The 26,932-nt window shown below is 39.5% G+C and overlaps 1 protein-coding gene across 2 annotated transcripts in view; it reads right to left on the minus strand.

The window, feature by feature from the left end:
• RRM2B (ribonucleotide reductase regulatory TP53 inducible subunit M2B) overlaps positions 1 to 9,445 on the minus strand; it is a 35,614-nt gene extending 26,169 nt beyond the window's left edge. For both annotated transcript variants that reach the window (XM_060127463.1, XM_060127462.1), the window contains exons 1-2: positions 9,327 to 9,445; positions 93 to 248 (exon numbers count right to left, since the gene is read on the minus strand). In XM_060127463.1, the coding sequence (XP_059983446.1) occupies positions 93 to 248; positions 9,327 to 9,374 (204 nt within the window). In that variant the 5' untranslated portion in view covers positions 9,375 to 9,445. The remainder of the gene's footprint in view (positions 1 to 92; positions 249 to 9,326) is intronic.
• Positions 9,446 to 26,932: the final 17,487 nt, after the last annotated feature.

Here is a 26,932-nt window from a genome sequence, read left to right on the forward strand (position 1 = left end):
TAATGTAAGTTAAACATTTTTAATGTCCTGCAACAGAAAATGTGAACACTGCACTAGAGAACATGTTTGCTGATGATGGTGCTGCTACTTACCTCTTCTGCTGTCCAGAAGGAGGCCTGTGCCTGTTTATACATTTTCCAAATGTCAGGGTACTGGATTGGAAAGATGACAAATCGGCGAGAACTCTTTCTTAGGAGTGGCTCTTCATCTGACTTTGCTTCATTTTCGTTGGTATCTGAAGATAACCTCTGTGAAAAATAAAGTACAAGTACCCATTTTATGGGGAGATTTCCTCTTTATTCACATCTAAACACACGTCTGGGGAAGTTCGGGAGACAGCATCATTTTGGGAGCCAGTGTCCCCAGCTTGAATCCTTACTGTTATGTGGTAGCTGGTTAATGGTGTTTGCTTAGTTGTGTGGCTATAGGAAGTTCCTTAACTTCTCTGAGCCTTGGTTTCCTCATCAGTAAAATAATACCTACCTTAGAGGTTAATTGTGATGATTAAAAGTGTTTTAAACAGAGCCTGGTGCATAGTAATCTCTCAAAATATTATTGTCATTATTGTTACTTTGAGGATAAGTATAAAATTAGACCCATAAACGTCACAGTGGACAAATTTCTAAAGTTGTGGACAAAATGCCCCTTCAGTGCCTCTCACAGAGCCAGAATGCTGGCATGAATAGGCTACTGTTATGAGCTACTTTTTAAATTTTAATGTTTTCTTTTCTAATATTAACTGAAATTATAATACTTATCTGAAAACTCCTTACCAAAAACTTAGTAGCCTTTGTTTGTCTGACCCTTCCCATGTACCAATTGGTTTTTGCTATTTACATGTTAACATTCCTTTACTGCATATGGTCTCACTGGGGCTGTCTCAAAGCTCTATGGGATAAAGTAAGAAACACATACCTAAATACATACTGCTTGGAAAGAGGATGGCACTCTAAAAGGGGACAGTGCCATATATATGTGTATGTGTGTGTGTGTGTGTGTGTGTGTGTGTGTGTATATATTTTTTTAATAATCAGCAAGAGAGCAGAGACCAGTTTTTATATACTGTGGTGTTCCCAGAGTACTGTGTCAAGTGTAACATCAATAAACATTAGCTAAGTAAGTGAATGGGCTGTTAATTTCTCTTTACCTTGTGCTCAGATTACCGGATACCTTTAGATTTTTAAAAATTTAACATAAGACCACAATACATTAGTGAAATAACCTAATAACCACTCAAAGCAAGCCTCCTCTGAGTGCCCTCACATCTCCTCCTCCCCCCACTACACCAAAGGCCTGGATTAGGTGCCTAACATAGCACATAGCTCACTGCAATTTAATTCCCTGTTACTTCTCTACAGTCTCTTCTAGACCATGCTTCTTAACAGCAAAAACCAACTTTACACTTGTGGAATCCCTAGAGCCTAGCATAGTACCTGGCACTTACTCAATATTCATTCCACAAATATTTAAGCAAATTTTTGAAACGGAAGTGGTCAAGTTTTTTGTTTGTTTGTGTTGCCATTGAGGGCTCTGCAATCTCAAAAAAGCCGTAAGATCCTGACACTGCAGTTCCAGGCTCTAGAACAGGAGATACACATAAGACCATGTCCTCTGGGTCCGGTATTGAGGCTGCTTTTGAACTGTCACCACACAGATGCTTTATATACATTATTCTGCTTAATCTGTACAAGTCAGTCAAATAGTAACAGTATTCCCATTTTACAGATGAGACAACTAGGTCTTGAAGTACATAAATAACATACCCAGGATCCCACAAGTGGTGAGTGGCAGAAGTAAGATTAGAACTGAGATAGGTCTGAACTCAAAGCCTTGCCTTAAACTACATCCATACATATGTATGGATGGCAGCTAGTAGGGCCAGCCTACATCTAAAAACCAGAATTCAAAACAGTGAGATAATTAAAGTTAAAAAGAGTAAACACTACAATTAACCCTTGAACAACACAGGTTTGAATTGCACAGGTCCACTTACATGTGAATATTTTCCAATAAAAACTACAATACTATTCCATCCACAGTTGGTTGACAATCAGTGGGTGCAGAACCATGGATACAGAGTGCCAACTGAAAAGTTATATGTGGATTTTCAACTGCACCAAGGGTCAGTGCCCCTAACCCCCAGGTTATTCAAGGGCCAACTGAAATATCTCCTACTAAGCAAAATTAATTTAACAAATGGTACTGATGTAACCAGTGAAATGACAGGAGGAGGAAATCACCAAATTTGATTTTAGGAAAAAGCAAGAAAAATAAAAATGATTTCATTATAAATAAAGTTGAAAGAACCAAAGTGATCCTTTGGTTCTTACCAGCCAAACCGATAAGGCTTAAAGCAGTGATTTTTAACTGGTGCAAGCTTCAGAAATCTCAGAGTAAAACTTTCTCAAAATGCATTCGCCTTCTCCTTTACCAGGTTAAAATCACTATGTATAATGAGATCATTGAAGTGTGCTGTTGATGAGGATGTATTTCACAGGTGAATGATAAGACAGTAAAGATAAAATTGAAAATCAACACTTTGGAAATTGCCGCCTCTACGGCAGAATGTGAACCAAATGACCATATTTCACTCTACACTGTTCATTAAAGTACAAAATTGTGTTCACTTACAATAAGCACAAAGTATTATTCATGTCTTTAGGCAAGTCATTTAATCTGATCATCATCACTTGTAATTAGGAGGGTTGTTAAGAAAAGGAGCTGAATTAGGAGATACTGCCACGTAAAGAGAGGGGCTTTCACGAACATAGACTTTTGAGCTGGGTTAGAGATGACATATTGCTTATTTTCCTGAAGCTAAGAAAAATCCACACACATTTTAAAACAATGTCAGGAGAACCACACATCCCAAAGTTCTAGGCTCTGCAGGGTATTCTCTGTGGATGTGGGCTAAGAACCCATATTTTAGAAGAAAAACAATATGAAAAAAGGCATGATGGCATATGACATTTTTAAGAATTGGAAGTAACTTTCTATATCTGGACTTTATGGTATGTGGAGGACGACAGAAGAAGATAAACCAGAAAGGCAGAAAACACTTCACAATGACTTTTCCAAGTGTGCTCTTAAGAACTATGTGGTTCCTCTAGTGTCACAAACATTAGATTTAAAATTTCACTCTAAAATGTGTTTTTACAAGGACCTACTGTATAGCATAGGGAACTATACTCAATCTCTTGTAATAACCTATAATGGAAAAGAATCTGAAAAAGAATACATATACATGTATAACTGAATCACTTTGTTGTACACTGTAAACTAACACATTGTAAATTAACTATACTTCAATTAAAAATAATAAATGTGTTTAATAATTTAAAACAGTAATAACAGTAACTGACAGAAATGTTTTATACCATACAGAAAGGTAGCCACTAATGCATGGACTTGTGTTTCCAGGTTGTCCTTTTTTTTTTTTTGGATGAACTCAGATGAAAGTTTCTCTAGCTATCTCTGCTTAACTGAAGAATAACACGAGATTAAAGACAGGCAGTTAAAAACAACAACAACAAAAACCCTGTAAACATTTGTCTCTATTTTTCAGGCGTGACTCAAGATTTTTTTTTCAAAACCAACCAAAAAGGAAAAAAACAATAATGCTAATAGTAACAATAACATAATAGTAGCTCTCTTGTTCGAAGTTAAGAACTGTTAGTTGAAAACTGGTTAAATTAAGGAATCACAAGAAAAGTATATATGCCTTAAACTATTTGATTTCACTTAAAACATTTACATTTATTTGCTAATCTTCTGCTATAAGGCCAAAACGTTGTCGTTGTCACACTGATTGGAGTCCCAAGACTTTCTGACATTAAGACAGCACAACGCAACACCTATACTTTCTAGTTTTAACACACTTAGGGTAGCGCAATCTCAGTGCAAAATCTTTATCTCTTTTATGATTCTCCCCAATCTTTTTATACTTGTTTGCTTACATCTAATTCTACAGAATTTGTTAATAATTCATGTTTATTGAATTTTCCAAAGCTCTCAGTTTAAGTTTTCATAGAAAAACCTTTCTTTTCATACTCACATATTACTAGTTTCCACATATTTAATTAAATTACAGTCACTACAGGACTTCCCTGGTGGTCCAGTGGTTAAGGATCCACCTTCCACTGCAAGGGACACTGGTTAGATACCTGGTCGGGGAAGTAAGATCCCACATGCTATGGGGCAACTAAGCCCACGCACCACAACTACTGAGCCCGCATCCAGCAAACTACAGAGCCCAAGCACTGCAACTAGAGAGAAGCCTGCATGCCACAACGAAGAGCCCACGCACCAAAACAAAAGATCCCGTGTTCTGCAACTAAGATCAGACGCAGCCAAAAATAAAATAAATAAATAAATAAATAATTCAAAAATGAATAAATTAATTAGTCATTACAAAACAAGTACTACTGGTATAAACAGCACTGGAAATAAAGACAGCTGATCCTGGTGGCAACAGAAGTACGTGAGTGCATCAGACAGCAGCATACTAGCCATATGCATTTTGAATGCTACGGGTATCCACATATTTTACAGGGTTGATAAATCCACAGAATTGGCCAGTAGTGAATTAAGAGAACTTCTGAAAAATACGCGAGGTAATTCTTTACTAAGTTTGATATAAATCTTCAACTATCATCTATACACCAATTTAAAGTGATGGGTTCATCAAAACAGACTTACTATTCCATTGATTTTATAAGTAATGATAAAATAATATATATAATATATTATATATAATATGTTATATATATTAACTTAATTAACTTATTATATTATACAAGTTATATATATTAACTTAATTAACTTATTATATATAATAATATATATGTTATATTATTATTTTATACTTATTTTATACTTATTATTTATACTTATTATATATATGTTATATATAACTTATACATATTAATATATAATATATAACAATAATATAATATTATCATATTATATATAATTATATTAATTATATATATTAATTAACAATTAATATAATTACTTATATACAATATATAATTATATATTAATTATTAATATATTTAATTATGTAGTTAATTATATAATAATATATAATATTATTATAACTTATAAGTTATATTATTAACTTATATTATTATATAAGTTATATATATTAACTTAATTAACTTATTATATATAATAATATATATAAGTTATATATATTAACTTAAAAAATTATACTAATAAAATAGACAAAAGTCAATTTTATCAATTAGTGTTGGACTTATGATTTTGTTTGGAAAATTGGCCCAGGTTTTAAACCATGCAAGGGCATTGAATGTAAATATATATGAATTTTGCCATAGCTATTTTCCTATCGCCATTTGATACAACTATTTTGACAATTTCTTTTTTACTCAGTGTCATCATTTTGACAAAAAGAAGCAAACGAAACATTTTTTAACTTTCAGCTGTTAAAATACGTACTCCATCTCCAAGCTTTATCTGAGGTTAAGGGGGATGCGCCTATTTTTTGCATTTTAAATGGATATTAAGATGTTGATTTTTTTGAAAATGTTGGAGCGGGTCAAAGTGGTCTGCTTTGATATATAACACTTTGGCATCTGGCCTTAGCATGCAGTCTACTGGGAGCAATTGAAAGTTTTTAATCAGGTAAGGAACAGAATCAGATTTGTTTTATAATCACTTTTGGAGAAATGTGGCTAGATTAGAAGAGAAATTGGAGGTGGAGATAACAATGAAAAGATTATAGCACTATCCATCTCTTGCCTGAACGAGGATATCAGCTCCAGAAACACAAAAGACTGATTTAAGGGATATTCAAAAGTAAATTTAATAATTCCTGCTAAAATTTGGATTCTGGACAACAGGATAAGGAAGAGTTGAAGATGCCCTTGAGGTTTCCAGCTCCAACAACTGGATGATCAAAATGAGAAATAAGAGACTCAAAGTGCTCAGCACCTGGAGAATAACTGAATCAGACAAAAACTCTTACTTCTCACATTAGATGTTTAACAAAAGCTTAATTTGAATTAACTCCCCCCACCAACCCAAGCCATAACAAGTTACAAACACAAAAGCCTTTTAAAAATCACTTTGGTCGGGCTTCCCTGGTGGCGCCGTGTCCGCTGCCGATGCAGGGGAAACGGGTTCGTGCCCCGCCAGGAAGATCCCACATGCCGCGGAGCGGCTGGGCCCGTGAGCCATGGCCGCTGGGCCTGCGCGTCCGGAGCCTGTGCTCCGCAACGGGAGCGGCCACAACAGTGAGAGGCCCGCGTACCGAAAAAAAAAAAATCACTTTGGTCAATAAAAAAGATAATGGGCTCAAGTTTCAAGATATCCAGAAGGCAGCTGAAAATATAACACTATGGTAGTAGGCAGAGGCACTACCTCCCTCCTTCCTAATTCAGTGGAGATCTATGAGTAGTTGCCAAGAGGATGGATGTGATTATTCAGGGAGAACATATAGAGCAGCAGCAGCACAGCTGAGAATGCAGACTATCTCTCTTCACAGAAAAAGGGCAGATGGAAGAAGAGCCAGCTGGGATTAAAACTGGCTGAAATGGTTGTAAAGCAAAGGTAGAAGTGACCTGACTTGGCTAAAGCAAGGATCAACAGATGAGACAGAAAGGATCTACACTGTGGATTTCAATTGGGCTAAGATGTTTGGAGTTTTCTGGGCCAAAGATTTTCAAATATCTGGGGGGCTGGGAGGCTGAGACTTCAACTCTCCTCACAGGCATTCATTGTGGAGCACAGTTTAAAATCATTCCTGGGAATTCCCTGGTGGTCAGTGGTTAAGACTTTCACTGCTGAGGGCTCGGGTTCGATCCCTGGTTGGGGAATTAAGATCCCACAAGCCCCGCGGCACGGCCAAAAAAAAAAAATCATTCCTATGGAGAGTCATGGAGAGTTTCTGGGTAGGAATTAACATGGATTGGGATGCCATGAGAAAGATAAATTGGACATCCCTGTGTAGGTTAAATTAGAAAAGAAAAAACATAGATTTTGGTAGCAACTATAGTGTCGATTTCAGAGGTAGAAATGACAGCCTGAATTAAGATGTGGCAGTTAGCGTGAAAAAGCTGCTTGAACAGGACTTTGCCAGTCTGAGGAGCTGGGCAGGTTTTGGTGGGAACTGAGACCCTTTTGGGAGTATTTATTTGAGTGGAGTGACACGGAGGCACAGGTTTAATGATGGATTAATTTGGCAGTGGTAAATAGGATTGGACAGCAGGTAAGACCGGAAGTAGACAAATAAATTTGTTGTAACTGCATAAGTGTTAAGTGAGAATGTGAAATAGCTTCTCATCGTCATTCCTTGGCAACATTCCACCATCTTTTTCAGAATGGTGCTTCCTGTTTCTGGTCACCTGGTCCCAAGAGTTACTAGGACATGCTAGGGCACCCATCTAGATCAAGATTCCCCAGCTAGCACTCACCCTGCTCTGATCTAGGCTGGCATTCTACACAGCCCCTCCCTCCCATCCACCTCCAATTTCACCACTTTCATTTGCTTGCCTTCACCTCTCTCCTATTCTTCAGGTGAAGTAGAATATTTGGATGCTGTCAGAGCCATACACTATTTGTGGGTGTTTTCATTTTCCTATTCCCACCAAATCTAATAAAACAGATGGAATACTGGCCTAGGAATGAGAACTTGGTTTTAAACCTAGCTCTGCTACTGATTTGTGTGGTCCTGGGCATATCATTTCATCTTTTCTGGCCTAAACTTTCTTACCTTGAAAATAGGGACTATCAATTAGATTAATGATAGTTAATTTTGAGAAACTATAAAAACTTTGAACCCCCTTTATCAGGAGATTCACAGCTGCACATACAAAGTCTACAAACTTCAGGAGAGCCATAAACCCCCTTCAAGGTGTAAACTCTTCAAGGCAGTGTTCTTAAAATATGTGTACCAGGATCACCTGAAGTGCTTGTTAAAAATGGAGTCCCAGACCCATCCCAAGAGATTTTGATTCACTACATCTGGGGCATAGGCCCAGTAATTTACATTTTTTACAATGTTTTCCAGGTGATTCTGCTGCAGGTGGCCCATGCTGCACCAATATATCTAGAGAAAAAAAGTACTTAAGGCACCCTTGCATTTCGAGTTAAAAACTGTGGAAGAGGTGCTCACTAAAATTATTTCTATATCTAAAGTACTGCCTCTGTCTTTGTGGGTCTGTATCAAGATAGGGATAATAAATAAAAATTAACTTCCAGGTCTTAAATCTCAATAAGTCTTGGTACTACTAGCACAAACAAAAATATCTGAGTTGTCCCATTACAGTGGGGAAATTGGTACTAAATATATTTGTTTCAAGAGGGGAAGAAAAAGTATGAGGGCTATTTACAATTTGTTAACTAGCTACTAAATGTTTACAAAGTCAAAATAAAGTAAAATCCCAAATCTGGAATCTACAACTTTCTGAAGAAATGTAGGGCCAAGCAAATGTCTCTGTGAACTGAAACTCTATTAAAATAATCAGATACCACACACAGCAACAGGTTTAGAAGTATTTACAGAATAACGGTATGAAAATTATAGTGCAACAATTTGAACTACCCTACAACCCTACAATCTAATGAATCCCAGCTTATTTACTGTTGCTATATACCTCTACTAATATAGAAGCAGAGAAGATGAACACGTTAACTAAGGTTTTTATTAAGCACCCACAACTTCTGTGGCACTTTGCATAAAGCATTTTACTTAATTCTCTGTGAAGGAAGTATCATTTCCACCATGTAAACGAAGATAGTGATACCCAAAGATTCACAGCTAGTTTAGCCGGGTCTGAGAAAACTGGCCTCCTAACCTGACCATTTCATTGTTAATGAGGATTTCCCGACGCCATTCTACCTATCATCTCCACCCCATCCACCTGTGTCAATTTCCACAGGCATCCTTCCAAGTCCTTTTACCGATCCCAGAGATGGCATGCATTTCTCTAGCAGAGCCACCAGTCCTCGGCCCTTGCCTCAATTTCCCCGGCTAGGGCTCCAGAACAGGGAAGGATGGGAGGGGGGGTGCGCCTTGCCCCGGTCTGAAGTCTCAGAGCATTGCCTTTGGGTAGCCCCGGAACAGAGCAGTGGAGCAGAAACCCGGCTCGCTCCTCACCCCTCCCCGGGGACTGCCTCCCGGGCGCTCGAAAAGACGAAACCCGTCTGCAGCGACGACTCGAAGCCGGGCCGACACCAGGTTTCAGAAGGCAATGAATAAAATTTCTCACAGCGCTCCTGCACCTTGCAGGTCCCCGCCGCAACCCGCAATCTAGAGGCCAGTCGTGACTGGGGGCGGGAGAGGAAGCAGCAGCAATGTTTACCTCCTCCTGCTGGGGCCTGGACGCTTCCGGCCTTTCCGCGTCTCCCATCGCGCAGACTCCGCCAGAGCTACGAGAGCAGAGGGAACCAAGTGCCTCAGGCCACCTCCACCTGGGACAGAACCAAGTAGCCGGCGGGTCCTCTGAGTCGGCCCCGACCCCTCCTACTCCTGCCGGCCCCGCCCCGCTCCACTCTGTCGACCTCACTTTCTCGCCTGCCCATTGAGGGACTGTCCCAGCTCTGGCCTGGCCCCGCCTCCCCGGCCTCAGGGACCCGCCTGCTCCGCAGGCCCCGCCCCACTCCTCTGCGCCGGCCCCACCTCCCGCCTGTTTAATGAGGGTCCCTCCCTGCGCCTGCCGGCCCCGCCTCTCCCGCCTCCGGGCCCCGCCCCGCTGCGCCGGCCCCATCTCCCTCCTGCCCAGTGAGTGATTCTCTCTGCGCCTGCTGGCCCCGCCTCCCACGCCTCTAGGCCCTGCCTCCTCCGGCAGCCCACGCCCCCACGCCGGCCCCGCCCCCTGCTCGCTCACTGAGGAACTCTCCCAGAGGCACCCCCTCGGCACGAACCCCAGTCTGTGGCCTGAGGGGTTCGGCTTTCGGCTCCTTCCGCGAGGCTGTCCTCTAGTCGCGCGGTGCAGGAGGTGCCCGGACCTGCCAGGTCATCTCTCTTGGTCGAGACTCTCCAGCTAGCTCTCGCTTTGCCTCAGGAATACGGTGTGTCGCGCTAACTCGGCCTGAGAGACCGCCAGGTAGCGGTCGGACCACACACAGGAGGAGCTAAAGAGGAGAGAGCGCTCTTCGCGTGTGGAGCGGTAGTGAGGAGAAGCCATGCTCTCGGTGAGAAAAGAGGACCGCACCGTTACACCACTGGTGAAGAGAGAAGGCTGCCCTGCTTTGTCCTGAAGCGACCGAGAAGAGGTAGGCGGAAGGTGTGCGGGAACGGGTCGGTGGGGCGTCGGGGTGAGGAGGGGGGCGAATGATGGAAGGCGGGGATGGGGTTTGAAGGCTCTGTGGATACTGGTTCAGCAAACTAAGCTTGTAGTGACACTTGCGCTTAGCAAGTGACGGGCGCCGTACCGCCCTGTGAACCGAGCCGCGGAGTCCCGCGACCCCCCTGTGCCGTAGACAGCGATGCCCCTCCGCTTACGGACCAGGAACTCGGGCTTGGGATAAACCCCTGAGGTTACCCAGCCCGAAGGCAGTAGGCTTCCAGGCTCCCTGCGAAACGCTCTTTTCAAGGCCGAAAGTCAGAGTGTGGAGCGGGGACAGACTCGGGGGCTGCCGATGGCCCCGCCTCTCAGAGGAGCTATCTAAAGATAACTGCCCACAGAAAGAAAAAATAGTTGGGTCCAAAAACTAGGAATGAGGTGAAAGAGAGATTTCCTTAAGTATTTTGAAGCTGGAATATTGAGGGAACCTTGTCGTGCCTTGAACAACATGCACCTGTTCTGTGATTAGCTGATGAGGGAAGTGTGGTTAAAACAGGGTAGAAGATTAAGCTTTGAAAACGATGAAAGTTCCTTCTCAAACCTGTCCTAGAGCTGGGGGATGAGAGATAGCCTTTCTTACTTAGGCAACTGCTGGGGGCCAAGTGCTGAGTAAAAACTTTTACAAATAGTAACTTTAAATAATAGTTAAATTAGTACTGTGAGGAAACTGAGTCTTAAGTTAGATAATTCATCGTAGGCCATGTGGCAAATAAACTAAGAGCAAGGATTCTACCATTTAAAGTCATCGAACAGTATGCTATATGTCAGGCATCATATTCGTATTGAAGATGCAAAAGTGAATGAGACTAGTGGAAAAGAACGTGGATCCTGGAGCCATATCATCCTGGGCCTGAATTCTAGCTCCCTTGTTTATTAGCTGTGCTACTTTGGACAAGTTACTTCGCCTCTGAGACTCAGTTTCCTCAATTCCTTCCTCATAAGATTGTTGTGTGGATTTACTAATATATTACTTGTAAAGCACCTATTGGGGTGGAAAATGACAGTGATAGCTTCCAAGTACACTAGTAATCAGGCCATCCTAGAGGTCATGGAACAGGAAGGCTCAATTGAGTCACTCGAATCACATGTTTTATTAAATTAATTGTAAACATACATTAAGGGGAAAGAGATGGAGTAGCTAACCTATTTAAGATAGGATGTGGGGAGGGGAGGGAGTGGAAGGACCATACTATTCAAATGTTAATCAGTATTCATATATCCTGTCTTTGTTGCATCAGCCTTCCTGGCTGGTGGTATAGTTACAAAGGCCAGAGTTGAGGATGAGCATGGGGTTCTCAGCAGTGGAGCCAACATACACTTGCTCTTTTGGAGGGATGCAGGAGCAAGTAGGCCTGGTCACAGCTGTAACTTGCCTAAATTAGCCTGCTGAGCAGCAATGAGTTTTATCTGTGTTTCTTGGGAAAAGCTTATGTGAGGCCAGAATAGATGTCACCAATTAGTGGTTGATTTAGCGGTAACATAGTTGTCAATCTGGAAGTGACATGATCCTTAAAGTATGAATGTTTAAGAATTACTTGGTTCTTGCAGCCCTTTCTATCTGTGACACTCTCATTTGTTCCATTATTTTTGTCTATGTTCAACACATTTATGTTCTGTTTATTCTATCTTTAACATGCCTCACAGGTTAATAACTTGTTTACTATTTATACTTAACATGTCTTATGAATCTCCTTATGTCTTGCAAGCTATTTGCTCCCATACTTAGTTTCTTTCCATTTTTATATTAGAATTGAATAATCTTAATACAGCAGAAACACATTTCAGTGCTTATTATATTGCCTGAAGCGTAGTAGGCAGTATGTATTAGTTTCCCTCAAGATGTTTAAAGTTAACAGGAAGAGCAAATGTAAAATATTATACGTGCAACTGAAAGATCTCTGGGAGTAGGAGGATTCTACATCTTCATAGATTCTGTGGCATATTATATTTTCCTAATATATTTGGAAAACATTTCTCATCCCAAACACTGTTCCCATCAAAAGGTGGAGTCTTTTTTTTTGTTTAATAAATTTATTTATTTATTTTTGGCTGTGTTGGGTTTTCGTTTCTGTGCGCAGGCTTTCTCTAGTTGCGGCGAGCGGGGGCTACTCTTCATCGCGGTGCGCGGGCTTCTCATTGTAGTGGCTTCACTTGTTGCGGAGCACAGGCTCTAGACGCGCAGGCTCAGTAGTTGTGCCTCACGGGCTTGGTTGCTCCGCGGCATGTGGGATCTTCCCAGACCAGGGCTCGAACCCGTGTCCCCTACATTGGCAGGCAGATTCTTAACCGCTGTGCCACCAGGGAAGCCCAAAAGGTGGAGTCTTATTCCCCTTCTGCTGTGTTCTGAACATTTGTGTCCCCCAAAATTCTTAAGTTGAAAACCTAGTGCCCAAGGTGATATTTAGGAGGTGAGGCCTTTGAAAGGTGATTAGGTCATGAGAGTAGAGCCTTCATGAATGAGATTAGTGCCCTTATATTGGATTGTTTGTTTTTCACTACTGAGTTTGTATGGGTTCTTTATATGTATTTTGGATATTAACCCCTTACCAGGTGTATGATTTGCAAATATTTTCTCCCGTTCAGTAAGTTGCCTTTCCATTTTGTTGATGGATTTCTTTGCTATGCAGAAATTTTTTAGTTTGATATAGTCCCACTTGTTTATTTTTGCTCTTGTCTTTGCTCTTGGTGTGAAATCTAAAAAGTTATTGTCAAGACCAATGTTAAAGAGCTTACTGCCTCTGTTTTTTATGATTTGAAATATATTTCAAAACTCAATATATTTTGAGTTAATTTTTGTATATGATGTAAGATAGTGGTCCAGTTTCATTCTTTTGCATGTGGCTGTCCAGTTTTCCCAACACCATGCATTGAAGTGACTCTTGTTTCTTCATTAAATATTCTTGGCTCCTTTGTCAAATTAATTGATGAAATATGTGTGGGTTTATCTCTGGGCTCTCTATTCTGTTTCATTGATATGTGTGTCTGCTTTTATGCCATACTACAATGTTTTGATTATAATAGTTTTGTAATGTAGTTTGAAATCAGGGAGCATGATACCTCCAGCTTCGTTGTTCTTTCTCAAGATTGCTTTGGCTATTTGGGGTGTTTTGTGGTTTCACATAAATTTAGGATTGTTTATTTTATTTCTTTGAAAAATGCCATTGGAATTTTGATAGGAATTACATTGAATCTGTAGATTGCTTTGGGTAGTATGGACATTTTAACAATATTAACTTTTCCAGTTCATGAGCATGGAATATCTTTCCATTTATTTGTGTTCTCTTCACTTTCTTTCATTAATGTCTTACAGTTTTTAGTGTTCAGGTTTTTACCTCCTTGGTTAAATTTATTTCTAGATATTTTTCTTTTTGATGCAATTGTAAATGAGATTGTTTTCTTAATTTCTGTTTCTGATAGTTCATTGTTAGTGTATAGAAACACAGATTTTTGTATACTAACTTTGTATCCTGCAAATTTACTGAACTCATTTACTCTAAGGTTTTTTGGTGGAGTCTTTTGGGTTTTCTATATATAATATCATCTGTAAATAGTGACAGTTTTACTTCTTCCTTTCCAATTTGAATGCCTTTTATTTCTTTTTTATTGACTAATTGCTCTTGCTAGGCATTTCAGTATTATGTTGAATAAGAGTGGTGAGAATGGGTATCCTTGTCTTGTTCCTGATCTTAGACAAAAAGCTTTCAGCTTTTCACTGCTGAGTATGATGTTAGCTGTGGACTTGTCATATATGGCCTTGGTTATGTTGAGGTACATTCCCTCTATACCCATTTTGTTGAGAGTTTTTATCATAAATGGATGTTGAATTTTGTTGAATGCTTTTCCTGGATCTATTGAGATGATTATGTGGTTTTTATACTTCATTTTGTTAATGTGATATAATCACATTGATTTGCAGATGTTGAGCCGTTCTTGCGTCCCTGGAATTGATCCCACTTGATCATGGTGTGTGATCCTTTTAATATATTGTTGAATTTGGTTTGCTTATATTTTGTTGTGGATTTTTGCATCTATGTTTATCAGTGATATTGGCCTGTAATTTTCTTTTCTTGTGGCATACTTGCCTGGTTTTGGTATCAAGGTAATGCTGACCTCATTAAATGATTTTGGAAGCATTCCCTCCTCTTCTATTTTTGGAAGACTTTGAGAAGTGCTGGTATTAATTCTTCTTTGAATGTTGGGTAGAATTCACCAGTGAAGGCATCTGGTACTGGACTTTTGTTTGTTGAGAGGTTTTTGATTACTGATTCAATTGCCTTACTAGTAATTGGAAATAGATTTTCTATTTCTTCATGATTCAGTCTTGGTAGGTTGTATGTTTCTACATTTATACATTTCTTATAGATTGTCAAATTTGTTGGCATATAATTGTTCATAGCAGTCTCTTATGATCCTTTATACTTCTCAAGTATTAGTAATATGTCTCCTCTTTCATTTGAGTTTGAATCCTCTCTTTTTTTTTCTTGGTGAGCCTAGCTAAAAGTTTGTCAATTTTGTTTTCTTTTAAGAGAACCAGCTTTTAGTTCCATTGATCTTTTCTCTTGCCTTTTTAGTCTCTGTTTCATTTATTTTCTCTCTGATCTTTGTTATTTCCTTCCTTCAACTAATTTTGGGCATCATTTGTTCCTCTTTTTCTAGTTCCTTGAGGTATAAAGTTAGGTTATTTGAGATTTTTCTTGTGCCTTGATGTAGGCATTTATTGCTATGAACTTCCCTCTTAAAACTGCTTTTGTTGCATCCCATAAGTTTTGGTATTTCCATTTTCATTTGTCTCAAGGTATATTTTTTAAATTTCTTTTTTGATTTCTTCTTTGACCCATTGGTTGTTCAAAAGCATGCTGTTTAATCTCTACATATTCGGAAATTTTCCAGTTTTCTACTTGTAATTCATTTCTAGTTTCATGCCATTGTGGTCAGAAAAGGTGCTTAATATAATTTCAGTCTTCTTAAATTTGTTATAACTTGTTTTGTGGCCTAACATATGATCTGTTCTGGAGAATGTTCCATGTGCACTTGAGGAGAATGTGTATTCTGTTGCTTTTGGATGGAATCTTTTATATATATATATATATATATATATATATATGTATATATATATACACACACACATACATATATGTATATATATAAAAGATCTATATATATCATATATCATTTATATATATTTTATATATATTCATCCTTATGATACAATATGCCATTTAAGGCCAATGTTTCCTTATTGATTTTTCTGACCCAATGATCTATCCATTGATATAAGTAGGGTATTAACATTCTCTACCATTATTTATTTATTATAAATTTATTTATTTATTTTTGGCTGCATTGGATCTTCGTTGCTGCACGTGGGCTTTCTCTTGTTGTGGCAAGCAGGGGCTACTCTTCGTTGCAGTGCATGGGCTTCTCATTGTGGTGGCTTCTCTTATTGCAGAGCATGGACTCTAGGCGTGCAGGCTTCAGTAGTTGTGGCATGAGGGCTCAGTAGTTGTAGCTCGTGGGCTCTAGAGTGCAGGCTCAATGTTTGTGGTGTATGAGCTTAGTTGCTCTGTGGCATGTGGGATCCTCCCGGACCATGGCTCAAACCTGTGTCCCCTCCATTGGCAGGTGGATTCTTAACCACTGTACCACCAGGGAAGGCCCCCCTACCATTATTTTATTGCTGTCTATTTCTCCCTTTAGGTCTGTTAGTATTTGCTTTATACATTTAGGTGCTCCTATGTGGGAGTGCATAAAAATTTACAAATGTTATATCTTGTTGTTGAATTGACCCCTTTATCATTATGAAATGCCCTTCATTGTCTCTTATTACAGTCTTTGTCTTAAAGTCTATTTTGAAGATGTTAAAAATAGCAATTATGCTCCAATAAAGATGTTAAAAATTTTTTTTAAAATAAAGTCTATTTTGTCTGGTATAATTAGAGCTATCCCAGCTTTCTTTTGGTTTCCATTTGCTTGGAATATCTTTTTCTATCCCTTCATTTTCAGTCTGTGTGTGTCCTTACATCTGAAGTGATCCTTTTGTAGGCTGCATATAGATGGGTCTTTTTTTAAAAATCTATTTAGCCATTCTGTGTCTTCTGATTAGAGAATATAGCATATTAGTGCCCTCATAAAAGGCTCCAAAGAGCTTTCTTGCCCTTTCCGCCATGTGAGGTTACAATAAGAAGTCTGTGACCCAGAAGAGGGCCTTCACTTGATCATGCTCAGACCCGGATCCCAGATTTTCAGCCTCCAGAACTGTGAGAAATAAATATTTATTCTTCATATGCCACCCAGTCTGTGGTAGTTTGCTATAGCAACTGCAATGGACTAAAATACCTCCCTTTGTGGACTTCCCTGGTGATCCAATGCAGACTTCACCTTCCAATGCAGGGGGTGTGGGTTTGATCCCTGGTTGGGAAACTAAGATCCCACATGCCTTGCAGCCAAAAAACCCAAAAAACATAAAACAGAAGCAATATTGTAACAAATTCAATAAAGACTTTAAAAATGGTCCACATCAAAAAAAAAAATCTTAAAAAAAAAAACCCTTCCTTTGAATGTGAGCTATCCTTAGTGACATACTTTTTTTAAATAATTAATTTTTGGCTGCTTTGGGTCTTCATTGCCATGCGCAGTATCTCTAGTTGTGGCAAGCAGGGGCTACTCTTTGTTGCGGTGCACAGGCTTCTCATTGCGGTGGCTTCCCTTGTTGTGCAGCACAGGTTCTAGGCGTGTGGGCTTCAGTAGTTATGGCACGTGCACTCAGTAATTGTGGCTCGAGGGCTCTAGAGCGCAGGCTCAGTAGTTGTGGCACACAGGCTTAGTTGCTCCACAGCATGTGGGATCTTCCTGGACCAGGGCTCGAACACGTGTCCCCTGCAATGGTAGACGGATTCTTAACCACTGTGCCACCAGGGAAGCCCCATGACTTACTTTTTTCCCCCAGTTTTATTGAGATATAATAGACATACAACACAGTATTAGTTTAAGATGTACAGCAAAATGACTTGACTTATATAAATTGTGAAATGATTACCTCAAGTTTAGTTAACATTATTATCTCACATAGATACCAAGAAAAGAAAAAGAAAAACTTTTTTCTTTGTGATGAGAATTCTTAAGAGTTACTCTCAACTTTCCTGTATATCATACAGTAGTGTTAACTGTAGTCATCATGTTGTACATTACATCCCTAGTATTTTATCTTATAACTAGAAGTTTGTACCTTTTGACCATCTTCATTCAATTCCCTCTTCCCCCACTCCCCTGCCTTGGGTAACCACGTATCTGATCTGTTTTTCCACGAGTTTGGTGGTGTTGGGTTTGGGTGGTTTTTTTTGTTGCTTTGTTTGTTTTTATTCCACATATAAGTGAGATCATACAGTATTTGTCTTACTCTGTCTGACTTATTTCAGTTAGCATAATGCCTTCAAGGTCCATACATGTTAAGCAAACTTTTTTTTATAGCTGAATAATTATATGCCACAACTTCTTTATCCATTCATCTGGTAATGGATACTTAGATTGTTTACATGTCTTGGTTATTGTAAATAATGCTCTTATGAACATGGGGTGCAGGTATCTCTTCAACAAAATGTTTTCATTTCCTTCATATATATTCCCAGGAGTGAAATTGTTACTGACCGGACTTGGGTCCACTTACTTGATGCACAGCAAAGCCAATCTACTGACACCAGGTTGTGGTGAAGGAAAGTACAGCATTTACTACAGGGCACCAAGCAAGGAGGATGGGCATCTTGTGCTCAAAAGACCCAAACTCCTCAGTGGATTTTAGGGAAGGGTTTTAAAGGCAGTGTGAGGGAGAAGGTCATGGGGTGTGTGATCAGCTTGTGCACAGTTCACTGATTGGTTGAGGGTGAGGTAACAAGGTGGTATTTCAGGGACCTCAATGATCAGTTTTCTGGCTCTAGCCAGTCTTGGGTCTAGTGCTGGTGGTCAGCATGTAGTTAACTTCCTTCACCTGGTGGAGATTTTACTCTCTGCAGAATAACTAAAGGATATGGCTTAGGATATTATCTATAGCCCTTGAGAGGAATGAAAGGTCCTTGACTGTTTTATAGCCAAACTATTATTATTTTGTCTTGCTTGACTGCTTTCCTTTTTTTCTGCATTTTTTCACATCTCTGATTAAATTTGCTCTTTGGAACTCAGGGAAGGCTTAGGAGGCTAAAGCTTTTCTACAAACAAGAGTCAGGGGTCACAGGGGTTCTGTCCCTGGGAAGACCCTGTAGGGTACTGCTTGGTTTCAGAATTGCTGGATCACATGGTAGACCTATTTTTAATTTTTTGAGGAACCTCCATACTGTTTTCCATAGTGGCTGTATCAATTTGCAATCCCACCAAAAATAGCACACAAGGGTCCTCTTTTCTCCACATCCTTGCCAACATTTGTAATCTCTTGTCTTTTTGATGCTAGCCATTTTAACAGGCGTGAGTTGATACCTCACTGTGGTTATGCTTTGCGTTTCCCTAATGATTAGTGACGTTGAGCATCTTTTCATATACCTGTTGGAAAACTATCTATTCCGGTCCTTTGCCCAATTAAAAATCAGTTTATTTGCTTTTTGGCTATTATATGATTACTTTACATATTTGGGGTGGTTTGCAGATAATGTTTTCACATTCTGTGGGTTATATTTTCATTTTGTTAACGACTTCTTTTGCTATGCAGAGCTTTTTAGTTTGATGTAGTCCCACTGGTTTATTTTTTTGCTTGTGCTTTAGGTGTCATATCTGAAAAATCATTGCCAAGATCCATATTAAGGAGGTTTTTCCCTATGTTTTCTTCTAGAAGTTTGATGGTTTCAGGTCTCATATTTAAGTCTTTACTCCATTTTGAGTTAATTTTTGTGAGTGGTGTAAGATAGGGGTCTAGTTTCATTCTTTTACATGTGAATATCCAATTTCCCCAGCACCATTTATTGAAGAGACTGTCTTTTCTCCATTCAGTATTCTTGGTTCCCTTGTCAGATGTTAGTTGACTGTATATGCATGAGTTTATTTCTGGGCTCTCAATTCTGTTGCATTGGAGTGACTGACTTAACAAATAGAATCCATGGCTTTCAAGTCTAGTTCATAAAGGACAATATAGACAGCTTTTGCTTGGTTTTCTTTCTCTCTTTTGGAAAGTTTGCCCTTAGAACTTAGGTACCATTCTACAGGAAGCCAAAAACTAGCCCACAAAGATGACATGGAGAAGCCTATGTGGGAAGGAACTGAGGCACCCAATCAACAGGTAGTATCAATTTCTTGATGTGTGAATGAACAAACCATCAGAGGATTCCAGCTACCAGCCATCAAGTCTTCCTTCCACTTGAAACCCCCAGACATCATGGAGCAGAGACAAGCCATCATGATTGTGTCATGTGCAAATTCCTAATCCACAGAATCTGTGAACATAATGAATGATTGTTTTATACCACTAAACTTGGAGATAATTTGTTATGCAACTGTAGTAACTGCAACAGCCTCCATTCCACTTACATAGATTTGTGTGGCAATGACTGAAGAAGGCAAATTAGCCTATGGTACAGAAAACTTATAATTTCAAGCTACTGGTGGCTTATTGTGTAACAATAAGATGGATAAATCCTCATTTCTCAAACTTGAATGATGTCTCAAACTTTTTAAAAAGAATTTATTTATTTATTTTTGGCTGTGTTGGGTCTTCATTGCTGCACATGGGCTGTCTCTAATTGCGGTGTACGGCTTCTTTCTGTGGTGGCTTCTCTTGTTGTGGAGTATGGGCTCTAGGCCCACGGGCTTCATTAGTTGCAGCACTCAGGCTCAGTAGTTGTGGCTCATGGGCTCTAGAGCACAGGCTCAGTAGTTGTGGTGCACGGGCTTAGTTGCTCTGCGGCATGTGGGATCTTCCCGGACCAGGGATTGAACCCATGTCCCCTGCACTGGCAGGCGGATTCTCAACCACTGCGCCACCAGGGAAGCCCCTCAAACTCATTTTTTTTTTTTTACATCTTTATTGGAGTATAATTGCTTTACAGTGGTGTGTTAGTTTCCGCTTTACAACAAAGTGAATCAGTTATACATATACATACGTTCCCATATCTCTTCCCTCTTGCGTCTACCTCCCTCCCACCCTCCCTATCCCACCCCTCTAGGTGGTCACAAAGCACCGAGCTGATCTCCCTGTGCTATGCGGCTGCTTCCCACCAGCTATCTGTTCTATGTTTGGTAGTGTATATATGTCCATGCCACTCTCTCACGTTGTCACAGCTTACCCTTTCCCCTCCCCATATCCTCAAGTCCATTCTCTAGTAGGTCTGTGTCTTTATTCCCATCTTACCCCTAGGTTCTTCATGACATTTTTTTTTCTGTAGATTCCATATATATGTGTTAGCATACGGTATTTGTCTTTCTCTTTCTGACTTACTGCACTCCGCATGAAAGACTCTAGGTCCATCCACCTCACTGCAAATAACTAAATTTCGTTTCTTCTTATGGCTGAGTAATATTCCATTGAATATATGAGCCACATCTTTATCCATTCATCCGATGATGGACACTTAGGTTACTTGCATCTCCTGGCTATTGTAAATAGAGCTGCAATGAACATTTTGGTACATGGCTCTTTTTGAATTATGGTTTTCTCAGGGTATATGCCCAGTAGTGGGATTGCTGGATCGTATGGTAGTTCTATTTGTAGTTTTTTAAGGAAAATCCGTATTGTTCTCCATAGTGGCTGTACCAATTCACATTCCCACCAGCAGGGCAAGACTGTACCCTTTTCCACACCCTCTCCAGCATTTATTGTTTCTAGATTAAAAAAATTTTTTTTTGTTTTTTGTTGTCCAAAATACCGATAATGATCTTTTCAGAAACTTTTCTCATGACATAGTTCCTTTCAGAACAAGTGAAATTAGTTCTGATTTTTTTTGTCTCCCTCCCTATCCCACCCCTCCAGGCGGTCACAAAGCACCAAGCTGATCTCCCTGTGCTATGTGGCTGCTTTCCACTAGCTATCTACCTTACTTTGGTAGTGTATATATGTCCATGCCTCTCTCTCGCTTTGTCACAGCTTACCCTTCCCCCTACCCATATCCTCAAGTCCATTCTCTAGTAGGTCTGTGTCTTTATTCCCATCTTACCCTTAGGTTCTTCATGACATTTTTTTTTTTCTGTAGATTCCATATATATGTGTTAGCATACGGTATTTGTCTTTCTCTTTCTGACTTCACTCTGTATGACAGACTCTAGGTCTGTCATTACAAATAGCTCAATTTTGTTTCTTTTTATGGCTGAGTAATATTCCATTGTATATATGTGCCACATCTTCTTTATCCATTCGTCTGTTGATGGACACTTAGGTTGTTTCCATCTCTGGGCTATTGTAAATAGAGCTGCAATGAACATTTTGGCACATGACTCATTTTGAATTATGGTTTTCTCAGGGTATATGCCCAGTAGTGGGATTGCTGGGTCATATGGTAGTTCTATTTGTAGTTTTTTATGGAACCTCCATACTGTTCTCCACAGTGGCTGTATCAATTTACATTCCCACCAACAGTGCAAGAGGGTTCCCTTTTGTCCACACCCTCTCCAGCATTTATTGTTTCTAGATTTTTTGATGATGGCCATTCTGACCGGTGTGCGATGATATCTCATTGTACTTTTGATTTGCATTTCCCTAATGATTAATGATATGGAGCATTCTTTCATGTGTTTGTTGGGAGTCTGTATATCTTCTTTGGAGACATGTCTATTTAGGTTTTCTGCCCATTTTGGGATTGGATTCTTTGTTTTTTTGTTATTAAGCTGCATGAGCTGCTTATAAATTTTGGAGATTAATCCTTTGTCAGTTGCTTCATTTGCAAATGTTTTCTCCCACTCTGAGGGTTGTCTATTGGTCTTGCTTATGGTTTCCTTTGCTGTGCAAAAGCTTTGAAGTTTCATTAGGTCCCATTTGTTTATTTTTGTTTTTATTTCCATTTCTCTAGGAGGTGGGTCAAAAAGGATCTTACTGTGATTTATGTCATAGAGTGTTCTGCCTGTTTTCCTCTAAGAGTTTGATAGTTTCTGGCCTTACATTTAGGTCTTTAATCCATTTTGAGCTTATTTTTGTGTATGGTAGGGAGTGATCTAATCTCATACTTTTACATGTACTTGTCCAGTTTTCCCAGCACCACTTTTTGAAGACACTGTCCTTTCTCCACTGTACATTCCTGCCTCCTGTATCAAAGATAAGGTGACCGGGCTTCCCTGGTGGCACAGTGGTTTGGAGTCCACCTGCTGATGCAGGGGACGTGGGTTCATGCCCTGGTCCAGGAAGATCCCACATGCTGCGGAGCGGCTGGGCCCATGAGCCAGGGCCGCTGGGCCTGCGCATCCAGAGCCTGTGCTCCACGGTGGGAGTGGCCGCAATGGTGAGAGGCCTGCGTACCGCAAAAAAAAAAAAAAAAAAAAAGATATGGTGACCATATGTGTGTGGGTTTATCTCTGGGCTTTCTATCCTGTTCCATTGATCTATCTTTCTGTTTTTGTGCCAGTACCATACTGTCTTGATTACTGTAGTTTTGTAGTATAGTCTGAAGTCAGGGAGCCTGATTCCTCCAGCTCCGTTTTTCATTCTCAAGATTGCTTTGGCTATTCAAGGTCTTTTGTGTTTCCATGCAAATTGTGAAATTTTTTGTTCTAGTTCTGTGAAAAATGCCAGTGGTCGTTTGATAGGGATTGCATTGAATCTGTAGATTGCTTTGGGTAGTAGGGTCATTTTCACAATGTTGATTCTTCCAATCCAAGAACATGGTATATCTCTCCATCTATTTGTATCATCTTTAATTTCTTTCATCAGTGTCTTATAATTTTCTGCATACAGGTCTTTTGTCCCCTTACATAGGTTATTCCTAGATACTTTATTCTTTTTGTTGCAATGGTAAATGGGAGTGTTTTCTTGATTTCACTTTCAGATTTTTCATCATTAGTGTATAGGAATGCCAGAGATTTCTGTGCATTAATTTTGTATCTTGCTACTTTACCAAATTCACTGATTAGCTCTTACAGTTTTCTGGCAGCATATTTAGGATTCTATCTGTATAGTATCATGTCATCTGCAAACAGTGACAGCTTTACTTCTTCTCCGATTTAGATTCATTTTATTTCTTTTTCTTCTCTGATTGCTGTGGCTAAAACTTGTTGAATAAGAGTGGTGAGAGTGGGCAACCTAGTCTTGCTCCTGATCTTAGTGGAAATGCTTTCAGTTTTTCACCATTGAGGACGATGTTGGCTGTGGGTTTGTCATATATGGCCTTTATGTTGAGGAAAGTTCCCTCTATGCCTACTTTCTGCAGGGTTTTTATCATAAATGGGTGTTGAATTTTTTCGAAAGCTTTCTTTGCATCTATTGAGATGATCATATGGTTTTTCTCCTTCAGTTTGTTAATATGGTGTATCACGTTGATTGATTTGCGTATATTGAAGAATCCTTGCATTCCTGGAATAAACCCCACTTGATCATGGTGTATGATCCTTTTAATGTGCTGTTGGATTCTGTTTGCTAGTATTTTGTTGAGGATTTTTGCATGTATGTTCATCAGTGATATTGGCCTGTATGTAGTTTTCTTTCTTTGTGACATCCTTGTCTGGTTTTGGTATCAGGGTGATCGTGGCCTCGTAGAATGAGTTTGGGAGAGTTCCTCTCTGCTATATTTTGGAAGAGTTTGAGAAGGATAGGTGTTAGCTCTTCTCTAAATGTTTGATAGAATTCGCCTGTGAAGCTATCTGGTCCTGGGCTTTGCTTGTTGGAAGATTTTTAATCACAGTTTCCATTTCAGTGCTTGTGATTGGTCTGTTCATATTTTCTATTTCTTCCTGATTCAGTCTTGGCAGGTTGTGCATTTCTAAGAATTTGTCCGTTTCTTCCAGGTTGTCCATTTTATTGGCATAGACTTGCTTGTAGTAATCTCTCATGATCTTTTGTATTTCTGCAGTTTCAGTAGTTACTGTTCCTTTTTCATTTCTAATTCTATTGATTTGAGTCTTCTCCCTTTTTTTCTTGATGAGTCTGGCTAATGGTTTATCAATTTTCTTTATCTTCTCAAAGAACCAGCTTTTAGTTTTATTGATCTTTGCTATCGTTTCCTTCATTTCTTTTTCATTTATTTTTGATCTGAATTTTATGATTTCTTCTGCTAACTTTGGGGTTTTTTTGTTCTTCTTTCTCTAATTGCTTTAGGTGCAAGGTTAGGTTGTTTATTCGAGATGTTTCCTGTTTCTTAAGGTGGGCTTGTATTGCTATAAACTTCCCTCTTAGAACTGCTTTTGCTGCATCCCATAGATTTTGGGTCATCATGTCTCCATTGTCATTTCTTTCTACGTATTTTTAAATTTCCTCTTTGATTTCTTCAGTGATCACTTCGTTATTAAGCAGTGTATTGTTTAGCCTCCATGTGTTTGTATGTTTTACAGATCTTTTCCTGTAATTGATATCTAGTCTCGTAGCATTGTGGTCGGAAAAGGTACTTGATAGAATTTCAATTTTCTTAAATTTACCAAGGCTTGATTTGTGACCCAAGATATGATCTATCCTGGAGAATGTTCCATGAGCACTTGAGAAAAATGTGTATTCTGTTGTTTTTGGATGGAATGTCCTATAAATATCGATTAAGTCCATCTTATTTAATGTATCATTTAAAGCTCGTGTTTCCTTATTTATTTTCATTTTGGATGATCTGTCCATGGGTGAAAGTGGGGTGTTAAAGTCCCCTACTATGAATGTGTTACTGTCGAATACCCCTTTTATGGCTGTTAGTATTTCCCTTATGTATTGAGGTGCTCCTATGTTGGGTGCATAAATATTTACAATTGTTATATCTTCTTCTTGGATCGATCCCTTGATCATTATGTAGTTTCCTTCTTTGTCTATTGTAATAGTCTTTATTTTAAAGTCTATTTTGTCTAATATGAAAATTGCTACTCCAGCTTTCTTTTGGTTTCCATTTGCATGAAATATCTTTTTCCATCCCCTTACTCAGTCTGTATGTGTCTCTAGGTCTGAAGTGGGTCTCTTGTAGACAGCAAATATATGGATCTTGTCTTTGTTTCCATTCATCCAATCTGTGTCTTTTGGTGGGAGCATTTAGTCTATTTACATTTAAGGTAATTATCGATATGTATGTTCCTATTACCATTTTCTTAATTGTTTTGGGTTCGTTATTGTAGGTCTTTTCCTTCTGTTGTGTTTCTTGCCTAGAGAAGTTCCTTTAGCGTTTGTTGTAAAGCTGGTTTGGTGGTGCTGAACTCTCCCAGCTTTTGCTTGTCTGTAAAGGTTTTAATTTCTCCATCAAATAGGAATGAGATCCTAGCTGGGTAGAGTAATCTTGGTTGTAGGATTTTCCCTTTCATCACTTTAAATATGTCCTGCCACTCCCTTCTGGCTTGCAGAGTTTCTGCTGAAAGATCAGCTGTTAACCTTATAGGGATTCCCTTGTGTGTTATTTGTTGTTTTTCCCTTGCTGCTTTTAATATGTTTTCTTTGTATTTAATTTTTGACAGTTTGATTAATATGTGTCTTGGCGTATTTCTCCTTGGATTTATCCTGTATGGGACTCTCTGTGCTTCCTGGACTTGATTAACTATTTCCTTTCCCATATTAGGGAAGTTTTCAACTATAATCTCTTCAAATATCTTCTCCGTCCCTTTCTTTTTTTCTCTTCTTCTTTTGGAACCCCTATAATTCGAATGTTGGTGCATTTAATGTTGTCCCAGAGGTCTCTGAGACTGTCCTCAGTTCTTTTCATTCTTTTTTCTTTGTTCTGCTCTGCAATAGTTATTTCCACTATTTTATCTTCCAGGTCACTTATCCGTCCTTCTGCCTCAGTTATTCTGCTATTGATCTGCTATTTCATTTATTGTGTTGTTCATCGTTGTTTGTTTCATCTTTAGTTCTTCCAGGTCCTTGTTAAATGTTTCTTGCATTTTGTCTATTCTATTTCTAAGATTTTGGATCATCTTTACTATCATTATTCTGAATTCTTTTTCAGGTAGACTGCCTATTTCCTCTTCATTTGTTAGGTCTGGTGGGTTTTCATCTTGCTCCTTCATCTGCTGTGTGTTTTTTTGTCTTCTCATTTTGCTTATCTGACTGTGTTTGGGGTCTCCTTTTTGCAGGCTGCAGGCTCATAGTTTCCGTTGTTTTTGGTGTGTGTCCCCAGTGGCTAAGGTTGGTTCATTGTGTTGTGTAGGCCTCCTGGTGGAGGGGACTAGTGCCTGTGTTCTGGCGGATGAAGCTGGATCTTGTCTTTCTGCTGGGCAGGTCCACGTCGGGTGGTGTGTTTTGGGGTGTCTGTGGCCTTATTATGATTTTAGGCAGCCTCTCTGCTAATGGGTGGGGTTGTGTTCCTGTCTTGGTAGTAGTTTAGCATAGGATGTCCAGCACTGTAGCTTAATGGTCATTGAGTGAAGCTGGGTGCTGGTGTTGACATGGAGATCTCTGGGAGATTTTTGCCATTTGATGTTATGTGGAGCTGGGAGGTCTCTTGTGGACCAGTGTCCTGAAGTTGGCTCTCCCACCTCAGAGGCACAGCACTGACTCCTGGCTGCAGCACCAAGAGCCTTTCATCCACACGGCTCAGAATAAAAGGGAGAAA

Source organism: Lagenorhynchus albirostris, chromosome 17, assembly GCF_949774975.1.
Source record: "Lagenorhynchus albirostris chromosome 17, mLagAlb1.1, whole genome shotgun sequence".
Lineage (NCBI taxonomy): Eukaryota > Metazoa > Chordata > Mammalia > Artiodactyla > Delphinidae > Lagenorhynchus > Lagenorhynchus albirostris.